Genomic DNA, 12,604 nt, shown 5'->3' with positions numbered 1-12,604 from the left:
TGAATTAATCCTACAATATTGAACTTGGCTATCAGGGCACCCTTGAATAAATTGCATGACGTCTCTGAATGCTGCCCTCCTTCAATCAGACCATCTCTTCATAGCAGGCTGGTTCCTTCCTCCTTGTTGGGTAAGCCTCATGTAGGCTTAGATGAAGGATATTAATTCTCTCTCTCTCTCTCTCTCTCTCTCTCTCTCTCTCTCTCTCTCTCTCTGAGCCTATCAGCAGCAATCCAGCCTGATCAAACAGTGTAAAGCCTCCACTAACCACTGAGACATCTACAACTTAAAAACAGCTTTCATTACCTTCTATATCACCACACAAACTATCCCACTTAATCTCTCCCATGATGTATTTCAACCGTAGTGAATCAAAAACTGACTTTCCAAACGATGAGGGTTATATGTATTATCCTTTCATTTCAACCACCACAACCAGAAAGAAAGTGTAGTGTCCACGACAACTTTAACTTCCCAAATAATCTTCTAGTGTTGTGGGTTTTTTTAAGATAAGAATATTACGTGAGTTAGCTCTGCATTTTGTCTAATCCCTCTTTCCAACCACCTTCACCGGAAGTTGTAGTGTCAACGACAAATAAACTACTTTAACTTCCCAAATAAACTACTTTAACTTCCCAAATAAACTACTTTAACTTCCCAAATAAACTATGTTCTCTCGTGTTTTTCAGCTGTTGTTGACAAGTCTGCTAAGAAGATAAAATACATAATGATTTCAGCTTGATCCTCCTTTAGCTCCTTTAATTGAGTGGACTGGTATATTTCAGCACTTTATTAAATTGGAGGGAAGCAGGCCGGAGGGTGTTACCCATGGAGTAAATAGATTTCTGCACTGAGCTCCTCCGTCTGGCTCTGCCTTCATCACCACACACAAGCTCATTCCTCACTTGTATTCTTGTCTTGTTTTTTTTGCACGGGCAGATCATGGTTGTCATAGATACATAGACACACAAAAAAATTGGAACAAGGCGCATTTGGTTCCTTTGACTCATCAAAGGGGTGGCAGTGTAGCCTAGTAGTTAGAGCATTGGACTAGTAACCACAAGGTTGCAAGTTCAAATCCCTGAGCTGACAAGGTACAAAATCTGTTGTTCTGCCCCTGAACAGGCAGTTAACCCACTGTTCCTAGGCCGTCATTGAAAATAAGAATTTGTTCTTAACTGACTTGCCTAGTAAAATAAAGGTAAAATAAAAATTGGGTCAGACCAAACAGTTTTTCAGATAGGAAAGACTGTCCATCTGTGGAGGCCTAACCTTAAGCATCCAATCCTTCCCACAACTCCTTTGATATTCTGGATTTTACTGCTTAAAACTTGCTTGGCTTTAAGCTCTTATTTTGTTGTTGACTAAGATGTCCAAATAATGCGATGCTTTCTCTGTGAATCAGGAGGTGTGAAGAGATTTAATGAGTCAAGCTTGCTGTTGTGTTGTGGCTTTGCGCCACATTGCTGGTTATTCTGAGCATTTTTTGTTCACAAATCACTCCAAGTTCAACGGCTCCCCAGCTCAAACGCTAGACCTATCCTCCACGCTGCCATACTGCATCCATCCAAGCCTCACATCAAGACACCGTCGCTCTTTTCACCCTCTCAGTAATTCAAAGGGCTGTGGTGTTTTCCTTTTTTGGCCTCCTCTACTTACATCACACTATTTCATCCCCCCCCCCACGCTTTCATAGAAGATTGGCGCCTCGTCCTCGTCGCTACCGAGGAATGACACAAACGCAGGAAAAGAGCTCTTCCCATTACCCGGAGGATTACTCTGATTCTCCACCATCGTCGAAGAAGAACTACAAGGAAAAACATTCAAACATGCCAAAGTCAGGGTCCAACAAAATCCACTCCCCAAGCTTAAGCCCTGCTGAAAGGGAGTGTGAAATAACAATGAGCACAGGTTTGGGGCAGTACAATGACCAAGGAGAGAGAATAGGAATAGGCAGGGAGAAAGGATTAGAATACTATTAGTGGAAGCAGTTTGTTGTTGATAGGAAGGAAGTTGCTTCTACTTGGAGTAGATACTGCTTACTGTGCACCAATCCCTCGTCTGCTTTGATCTTTCTGTAGATTCTGCAGTGGGAAATGTGAAATGTCAGGCAAATAGCCATGTCAAGTGTCAATCATGGGGATTTTTTGACTGCTTGAGCTCATTGTGAAGTTTATCGATTGCGCGAGGGTCGGTGTCAGCATACCGCGAGAGACTGGTATTTCTTTGCTGTGATTGGATGAAAGCTTTGACTGAGATAAGCCTGAATGGAACATCCTTTATTATTGCAAGCCAGGGGATTTATGGGTAAAGACTCGATATGTCTTTGAGACTGCCTGCGTGTCTGCATGCATGTTTTTACTATATGTATGATGGTGTTTCAGAAGGTGTGTATTTACGTATCCAGGGGCAACAGAGAGATGCGGTTCATGTGAGGGCCACATCATTTCTCTCCGTATGCTTCCACTAAGACTGCAATGTGATTGTCTCTGGATTATGATGCTCAAATGCCACCTTTCAATATACTCTATGTACTTTACATATGTCATATTTTTCTCAGATCAAGAGATTAAGTGTGATACTTTATATTTTTGTTAAAGAATAACTCACACCCGTTATCTGTCTGATACCACAAAGACTGCAAGTGTCGATGACTTCTTGGAATTACACCAAATGTCACCTTTCAATATATGGATGTTATGCACTATTTTAACGTAATAAATCTGAACATGGTAACTAACACTTTTATTATTTATTTGTCTCTCACTGTTTCTCTATCTCTCTTAAGAGCTACAGCTGTAGCAGTAGATGCTCACATTATGACACAAAATGAACTGGACACTGCCACATTGTTTTGTGCTGATCGGAAGATTTAGAAAATAACTTTACCAACAAGCTAAAGACATGAACTCTCTCTCTGTCTCTCCTACAGGTCTCCAGTGATGGCCGGAGGTCTCTTTGCCGTCAACCGTCAGTGGTTCTGGGAGCTGGGTGGCTACGACACTGGCTTGGAAATATGGGGCGGAGAGCAGTACGAGATATCGTTCAAGGTGAGCAAACGTGTAGAAGATAGCGTTTTCCAATCATACATTTCTCTTACCAATGTTCTCAAGACTGGAACAAGTCCTATCATCCAAGCATCTCAACACTGTAGAGAAAGTGGAAGTCTTAAGGAGTCTTAAGGTCTAAGTTCGTCTTTCAGTGTACACCAGGGTTCGGCAACTAGATTGAGCCACAGGCCAATTTTTGTCGGCCGGGTGGCTTAATCAAATCAAACCAAGCTTTATTTATACAGCACATTTCAGACATGAAATGCAACACAATGCTCGTCACAGGGAAAAAAATGAATAAAAACAATTAAAATAACTGAAATATTTACTGCACCAAAAAAACAGAAGAGGAAAAGTGGGAACCGTTAGTGTGGAGTGCAATAGAGATTGCGTCATCTGTGGATCTGTTGGGGCGGTATGCAAATTGGAGTGGGTCTAGTGTTTCTGGAATGATGGTGTTGATGTGAGCCTTGACCACAGGTGGACCTGGTGGTCTTGACCACAGGGACTATGGTGGTCTGCTTGAAACATGTTGGTATTACAGACTCGGTCAGGAATAGATTGAAAATGTCAGTGAATACACATTCCAGTTGTTCAGCACATGCTCGGACTACACATCCTGGAATTCCGTCTGGCCCTGTGGCCTTGTGATTTTTGACCTGTTTAAAGTTCTTACTCACATCGGCTACGGAGAGTGTGATCACACAGTCGTCCAGAACAGCTGCTGCTCTCATACATGCTTCAGTGTTGCTTGCCTCGAAGTGAGAATAGACATAATTTAGCTCATCTAGTAGGCTCGTGTCACTGGGCAGCTCGCTGCTGTGCTTCCCTTTGTAGACCGTAATAGTTTGCAAGCCCTGCCACATCTGATGAGCATCGGAGCCGGTGTAGTACAATTCAATCTATAATGGAACAAGATGAGACCCAAATGCAGACACAGGAGGCAGATGGGTGAGCTCCGATATTTATTATAAAAAAAGGGGTAGGCAAAAGGCAGGTCAAGGACAGGCTAGAGTTCATAAACCAGGTTAGAGTCCAAACAGTACCAGGCGCTAGGCAGGCTCGAGGTCAGGACAGGCAGGGGTTCAATGATCAGGTCTGAGTCCAAACAGTGCAAGGTGATTGGCAGGCTCGAGATCAGAACAGCCAGAGTGGTCAGGCAGGTGGATTCGGCATCAGGAAACGCAAGGGTCAAAAACCAGGAGGGCTAGGAAAAATGCTGGTTGGCTTGGAAATACAAGAAAAACTGGCACTAAGAGACAGGAAACACATGCATAAATACACTGGGGACTAATAGAGAAAACAGGTGACGCTTGGAGGTGGGTGGAGACAATCACAAAGACAGGTGACACAGATCACGGCGTGACATAATCTTAGTCCTGTATTGCCGCTTTCCCTGTTTGATGGTTCGTAGAAGGGCATAGCGAGTTTTCTTGTAAGCGTCCGGGTTAGTGTCCCGCTCCTTGAAAGCGGCAGCTCTACCCTTTACCTCAGTGCGGATGTTGCCTGTAATCCATGACTTCTGGTTGGGATATGTACGTACGGTCACTGTGGGAAATATGTCATCAATGCACTTATTGATGAAGCCAGTGACTGATGTGGTGTCTTCCTCAATGCCATCGTAAGAATCCCATAACAGTCCTGTAGCTTAGCATCTGCGTCATCTGACCACTTCCGTATTGAGCAAGTCACTGGTAGGTCCTGCTTTAGTTTTTGCTTGTAAGCAGGACTCAGAAGGATAGAGTTACGGTCAGATTTGCCAAATGGAGGCTGAGGGAGAGCTTTGTACGCATCTCTGTGTGTGGAGTAAAGGTGGTCTAGAGTTTTATTTCATCTGGTTGCACATGTAACATGCTGGTAGAAATTAGATAAAATGGATTTAAGTTTCCCTGCAATATAGTACACGGCCACTAGGAGCCGCTGGATGAGCATTTTCTTGTTTGCTTATGGCCTTATACAGCTCGTTGAGTGTGGTCTTAGTGCCAACATCGGTTTTGTCATGGTAAATAGACAGCTACCAAAAATATAGATAAACTCTCTCGGTAAATATTGTGGTCTACAGCTTATCATGAGATACTCTACCTAAGGTGAGCAAAACCTTGAGACTTCCTTAATATTACATTTCGTACACCAGCTGTTACGGACAAATAGACACAAACTGCCACCCCTTGTCTTACTAAAGGCAGCTCTTCTATCTAGCCAATGCATGAAAAACTCAGCCAGCTGTATGTTACCCATATCATTGTTCAGCCACTACTCGATGAAACATAAGATATTACAGTTTTTAATGTTCCGTTGGTAGTATAGACTTGGTCAGAGCTCATCCAGTTTATTATCCAATGATTGCACGTTGGCTAATAGGACTGATGGTAGAGGCGGATTACCCACTTGCCGTCAAATCCTTACACGGCACCCCGACCTACGTCCCCGATATCTGTCTCTTCTTCATGAGAATGACAGTGATTTGGGCCTTGTCCGGTGTCTGAAGTAAATCCTTTGCGTCCAATTCATTTAAAGAAAAGATCTTTGTCCAGCACAAGGTTACAAAATCAAACCTTGTGGACGCCACAGCGCCTATTTTGACTCTCGACCAGTTAAATAGGTCCTAAACCAATTTAGAACTGGAGCGGAGAGGCCAACCCACCTTTCCAGTCTTTTCAGAAGGACATCATGGTCAACCGTGTCGAGTGCAGCACTTAAATCCAAGAGTACAAGGACAGAGAGCTGTTTGGCATCTGTGTTGGCTCTTAAGATCATTTACCACTTTAACTAAGGCTGTCTCTGTGCTGTGGTGGGCACGAAAAACAGATTGGAATTTTTCAAAAATACAGTTGGCACTTAAAGATATTATATATTTGTTTGAAAACCAATTTCTCCAGAATTTTGCTTAAGAGTGAAAGGTTGGAGATTGCCCGAAAATGGCTAAGAGCTGAAGAATCTAGATTACTTTTTTTCAGATTCACCTACTCTGCGTCTCAGAAAGACACAGCGGTTGGAACCAAAAATCTCAAATTTGGACTCATCAGACCAAAGGACATATTTCCACCGGTCTAATGTCCATTGCTTGTGTTTCTTGGCCCAAGAAAGTCTAATCTTCTTAAGGGTGTACCTTTAGTAGTGGTTTCTTTGCAGCAATTCGACCATGAAGGCCTGATTGACGCGGTCTCTTCTGACCAATTGATGTTGAGATATGTCTGTTACTTGAACTCTGTGAAGCATTTATTTGGCTGCAATTTCTGAGGCTGGTAACGCTAATGAACTTGTCCTCTGCAGCAGAGGTAACTCTGGGTCTTCCTTTCCTGTGGCTGTCCTCATGAGAGCCAGTTTTGTCATATCCAATTGTTTCGTGGTATCCAATTGTTAGTAATTACTATCTTGTCTCATCGCTACAACTCCCGTACGGGCTCGGGAGAGATGAAGGTCGAAAGCCATGCGTCCTCCGAAACACAACCCAACCAAGCCGCACTGCTTCTTAACACAGCACGCCTCCAACCTGGAAGCCAGTTGCACCAATGTGTCGGAGGAAACACTTTGCACCTGGCTACCTTGGTTAGCGCGCATTGCGCCCGGCCCACCACAGGAGTCGCTGGTACACGATGAGACAAGGATATCCCTACCCGCCAAACACTCCCTAACCCGGACGACGCTAGGCCAATTGTGCGTCGCCCCACGGAACTCCCGGTCGCGGCCGGCTGCGACAGAGCCTGGGCGCGAAACCAGAGTCTCTGGTGGCACAGCTAGCGCTGCGATGCAGTGCCCTAGACCACTGCGAAAGGGTGGCTACTTTGAAGAATCTCAAATATAAAATGTATTTTGATTTGTTTAACACTTTTTTGGTTACTACATGATTCCATATGTGTTATTTCATAGTTTTGATATCTTCACTGTTATTCTACAATGTAGAAAATAGGAAAAATAAAGAAAAACCCTTGAATGAGTGTGTCCAAACTTTTGACTGTTACTATACAGTATATGCCAAGTTGCTCTCTCAGAATATCATAATGGACCTACAACTTTGACTTTCTCCACTTCCATTCTGCCTTTCTGCAATTTATCTTTAATTGACTTGTTTCTTCACTCATCCAAGGGGCTCTTCAAGGGGCTCTCCTTACATAATTATAATCATTTGACTACAACTCAGCCCCAACCGATTTATTTGAAAATAGCTATCATTTCATAACTTGATTACATGTAGACACAATCACATGCAGTGCATTCAGACCCCTTGACTTTTTCCACATTTTGTTACTTTACAGCCTTATTCTAAAATTGATTAAATAAACACACAAAATCTCATCAATCTACACACAATATCCTATGATGACAAAGTGAAAACGGGTTTTTAGAAATTCTTTCAAGTGTATTAAAAATGTTAAACAGAGAAACCTTATTTACATAAGTATTCAGACCATTTGCTATGGGACTTGAAATTGAGCTCAGGTGCATCCTGTTTCCATTGATCACCCTTGAGATGTTTCTAACGCTGGATTACCTGTGGTAAAATTCAATTGATTGGACATGATTTGGAAAGGCCCACCACTGTCTATATAAGGTCCCATAGTTGACAGTGCATGTCAGAGCAGAAACAAGCCATGAGGTCGAAGGAATTGTCCGTAGAGCTCCGAGACAGGATTGTGTCACAGGTCTTGAGGAATGGTACCAAAAAATGTCTGCAGCATTGAAGGTCCCCAAGAACAAGTGGTCTCCATCATTCTTAATGGGAGAAGTTTGGACTCACCAAGACTCTTTTCCGAGCTGGCCGCCCGGCCAAACTGAGCAATCGTGGGAGAAGGGCCTTGGTCAGGGAGGTGACCAAGAACCTGATGGCCACTCTGAATGAGCTCTGAGAGTTCCTCTGTGGAGATGAGAGAACCTTCCAGAAGGATAACCATCTTGGCAGCACTCCACCAATCAGGCCTTTATGGTAGTGGCCACCCGGAAGCCACTCCTCAGTAAAAGGCACATGACAGCCCGCTTGGAGTTTGCCAAAAGGCACCCAAAGGACTCAGACCATGAGAAACAAGATTCTCTGGTCTGATGAAACCAAGATTGAACACTTTGGCCTGAATGTCAAGTGTAACGTCTGTAAGAAACCTGGCACCATCTCTACGGTGAAGCATGGTGGTGGCAGCATCGTGCTATGGGGATCTTTTTCAGTGACAGGGACTGGGAGACCAGTCAGGATCGAGGGAAAGATGAACGGAGCAAAGTACAGAGAGATCCTTAAACCCAATCGAACATCTCTAGAGAGACCTGAAAATAGCTGTTCAGCGACGCTCCCATCCAACCTGACAGAGCTTGAGAGGAACTGCAGAGAAGAATGGAAGAAACTCCCCAAATACAGGTGTGCCAAACATGTAGCGTCATACCCAAGAAGACTCAAGGCTGTAATCACTGCCAAAGGTGCTTCAACAAAGTACTGAGTAATGGGTCTGAATACTTATGTAAATGTGATATTTCCGTTTTTTATTTTTAATACATAAAAAAAATCTATAAACAGTTTTTCCTTTGTCATTATGTGGTATTGTGTGTAGATTGATGAGGAAAAACAACAATTTAATAAATTTTAAAATAAGGCTGTAATGTAACAAAATCTGGATAAAGTCAAGGGGTCTGAATACTTTTCCAAATGCACTGTACCTCTTTTTTTTATTCATGGGAATACTTGGTGAACAGATTTCCTAAATGAAAGTAATTTCTAGCTAGTATTTTTTTCTCCAAAAACTAAAATCCCCCCCAAAAAATATATATAATAATATATATATATTAGTTTAGTTTTTTTGCTAAACACTTTGGGGGGTACAAAAACAATCACTTGCGGGCTTGTTTAGGCCCACTGCCACCTGTTGCCTGTTGCCAACCCCTGGTCAATACTATCCACTTCTATCTATGCTGAGGTGCTTCTATTTAGTCCTTATCTGCACTGTGTGTAACACGACATATAAATGCCACTAATCTTTTCTTCAATAGGATATGATAAATATAAGTCATATTTACGAATAGTTCATATTATACAATCATGGTCACATAGAAATGTGGCTCTTCCACCCTTTTCATCCAGTGATTGTGTCCCACCTTACCTTGAATTAATTAACCTTACCTTGAATTAATTAACCTTACCTTGAATTAATTCACCTTACCTTGAATTAATTAACCTTACCTTGAATTAATTAACCTTACCTTGAATTAATTAACCTTACCTTGAATTCATTTTATTGGACATATTTAAAATACATATAAAGTTTTGTCGTTCATCTGAGCACAACAATACATCCCTTAAAAATGACAGATGCTTTAAAACACACTAAAGTCTACCAACCTTGCAATTATATTAGAGTCCAGACAATCATGGACCCATAACAATGTGTTTCTTTGGTCCATTCTTTTCCATCCTGTCACACCATACCCCTGCCTCAGTCTCCAGACAGGTCAATCTGCTCCCAGACAACTTTATTAAACTGGAACGACTTTCACTCAGAAGAATTGCTCTCGCTCTGTTCTCCTGTGTTTTATTTCCCATACTTTCTCCAGTACAATGCACTCCTCAGAACCCAGCATTCCAAAATAATGTTTGTGTGTGTGTGTGTGTGTGTGTGCCCGTGTGTGTGTTTGCCCGTGTATCTGCAACCGTGTGTGCACTTGTGTTTTAGTGGGTTACAAGGAGTAGTTCAGGCTTTAGCCTCCTTCCCAAACTAATTACAGCCAGTGATGTTGGGCTTGTTTGCGGCTCAGAGGTTATTCCATTTTGATTTCCGGAGGAGAACACGGTATATGGATGTGAGGGAATATTGTGGTTATCGTGCCTGACATACCTGCCATCCAACCGGGCCTCAGTATACTCTCTTTCTCTCGCTTTCTCTCTCTCTCGCTCTCATTCTGTCAGTGAGTGCACTTTGTAATTGGAATGCAGCCCTTTCTTCCTTGACTGGAAACCATGGCAACGATAAAAATAGTTCCCAAGCATATTTGCAATAACTCTTCTTACAGAGGTGGGAGGGGGGATTCAGACAATTTGTGTTAATCTGTGTGTTTTTTGAGTCGTTGGTGTTATTTTGTATTGAGAATTCACAAGTGTATAATAAGCACACAAATGAAGCAAAAGTGTAAATATTACACAGTGACGCCCCCATCTGTCTAAATGTTAAAAGCTCTGATTCAGAGTTGTCTGGTCCAGTTACTTATGGGAGAGTGGAGTAACACGGAACCCAAACCGGCTGCGAGCGTGCAACATCGTGCATACATTTATTTTGTCCCCCCACACCAAACGCGATCACGACACGCAGGTTAAAATATCAAAACAAACTCTGAACCAATGACATTAATTTGGGGACAGGTCGAAAAGCATTAAACATTTATGGCAATTTAGCTAGTTAGCTTGCATTTGCTAGCTAATTTGTCCTATTTAGCTAGCTTGCTGCTGCTAGCTAATTTGTCCTGGGATATAAACATTATGTTGTTATTTTACCTGAAAGGTCTACTCCGACAATTAATCCACACATAAAAACGGTCAACCAAATCGTTTCTAGTCATCTCTCCTCCTTCCAGGCTTTTTCATCGTTGAACGTATATGGTGATTGGCATCTAAACTTTCATAGTATAATTTCTATCAAAGATATCTCCATATATTTCAGGATGTTGTGTATCTCTGGAAACAATCAGAATTCATGAAAACCATACAGTTTTGAAAACATAGCTATGACGTCTACAAATGTCTGTATTGATTGAAATATTAGCACTACATTTTTGAAACCATCTTCATTTCCCAAACACAATTCATCATAATCACAATCACTTTTTTGTCTTTTAATATTTTGAAGAATCTTTTAACACAGGCTTAACACCAAACAAACACTTTGTACTTTTTCAAATGAACATAGGCCAGGCCCTGTTGTAACCTCATATCCCACCAATAATGCCTTGCATTACACTTGGGAAGAAAACACTTCAATTTGCTCAACTTGCCATTGGCTCAACTTAATCCAAGACAAACATTTTGACTTTATTACCCCACACAGCTACAAGGATGCACTTTCATGCTAGGTTTAGGACCTCCTATTGAAGCTTATAGAGACCCAAACTGATGTATAGAACAATCTTAAGATGATCTACTTTGGTTTAGAAGCATCATGAAACCTCTAACACAATAAATGATTTTGACTTTTTAGACCTAACTTGCTTACCACTTTTCCATGTGGTTTCTTCCTTCATAGACTCCATGAAATGATGACCTCTTCCTAAATATTTGGTCAAATTATACATTATGTGTATGGTTACCTAGAAACAAGGGTGGCTCAACTGACCCCTTTGGCTCAACTTACCCCACTCTCCTCTACTGTCACGGAGTATGGATGTCTGACAGTTAGCCTCCATATGATAGCTGTTAGACTGAGAATATATTGACACTGGTTGTTTCTCACATTGAACAGATATCATCAAAGCATCTCGGGGAATTTCACCTCAAATTTTACCTCGCTAAAACAAATTGTTACTCATGAACGCATAGGAGTCATTCATAAACCCCTCGTATTTCTGCTGATATGAGAGGTTAATGAACATCTACACTTGTCCTCTGAGGAGGCCATTTTCTGAAGACTGGAGGAATCTCTCCACATGTCAATGGAGCCTGTAAAGCCAGCTTGACCATTAACCTGAGGCTCCACAGGAAAGCACCCTGCCTCGTTTTGATATGGCAGAGCAGGGAGAGAGGTGGCACACTCACACACACCGCGGGAGAGAGGTGGAGCACTCACACACACCGCGGGAGAGAGGTGGAGCGCTCACACACACCGCGGGAGAGAGGAGGAGAAGCGGAGGAGAGGTGAAATGTCCCAGCATCCTTTCCAAACAGTCAGCATGACCACTTTAATTCTAATCAAGCTGCCAAGTTTGAAAGAAGGAGGGGTGAGAGAGGGAGGGAAAGAGGGGAGAGTAATGAGAAAGAATGGTGGGACATGAAGAGATAAAGAGAGGCATAGGGAGGAAGAGAGAGCAAGGGAGAGGATAGCAGACTGAAGGGGTTCAGAGTAGCACTACCTGACCTCTTCCTTCCTCTTCTTTCTAGCTCTTCCTTTGATGCAGGAAAAGAGGGGTATCGAGCAGAGTGCTCGGGAAATAGGATTCCTTTCAGTCCCTCCGCTCAAAGAGGCTTATAATGCCAAGCAGAGAAGGTGGGAATCCACTTCAAGTGTGGACAGAGGGACAATAGGTTGTCTGTTAGGGTCTTGCAACAAACAGAACACAAACCCATCTACACAACCATTTCAACAACAATATCCTCACTCTGAACTCAGTCCACAATAACTCAGGGCTTTAAAATTGAAAGATTATTTTCTGGAACAATAGGTAAAAACAAAATGTGCTTTTGTCTTTTCATTCTTGACTTCAGTGCTTACAACTAGGCTTGAAAAATTCCGGGAACATTCAATAAATGTTCTGATTTCTCCCGAAATCCCAGAATCAGGAGGGAATAAGCCGGAAATCCAGAATCATCCAACCAGGTATTCTGGAAAACCAGAAAATGTATTAAGTTTTCCTGAAATTTTGCAACCCTACTT

General features: G+C 42.3%; 1 protein-coding gene across 1 annotated transcript in view; it reads left to right on the top strand.

Moving 5' to 3' along the window:
- The window catches only part of LOC135506533 (polypeptide N-acetylgalactosaminyltransferase-like 6), a 264,906-nt gene that overhangs the window by 241,463 nt on the left and 10,839 nt on the right, over positions 1 to 12,604 (top strand). The window contains exon 8 of the mRNA XM_064925892.1: positions 2,933 to 3,050. Within this exon, the coding sequence (XP_064781964.1) occupies positions 2,933 to 3,050 (118 nt within the window). The remainder of the gene's footprint in view (positions 1 to 2,932; positions 3,051 to 12,604) is intronic.

The sequence above is a fragment of the Oncorhynchus masou genome, chromosome 20 (genome assembly GCF_036934945.1).
Source record: "Oncorhynchus masou masou isolate Uvic2021 chromosome 20, UVic_Omas_1.1, whole genome shotgun sequence".
In the NCBI taxonomy this organism is placed as follows: Eukaryota; Metazoa; Chordata; class Actinopteri; order Salmoniformes; family Salmonidae; genus Oncorhynchus; species Oncorhynchus masou.
Note: the sequence above shows the minus strand (reverse complement) of the source record. Positions and strands in the feature narration are given on the sequence as shown.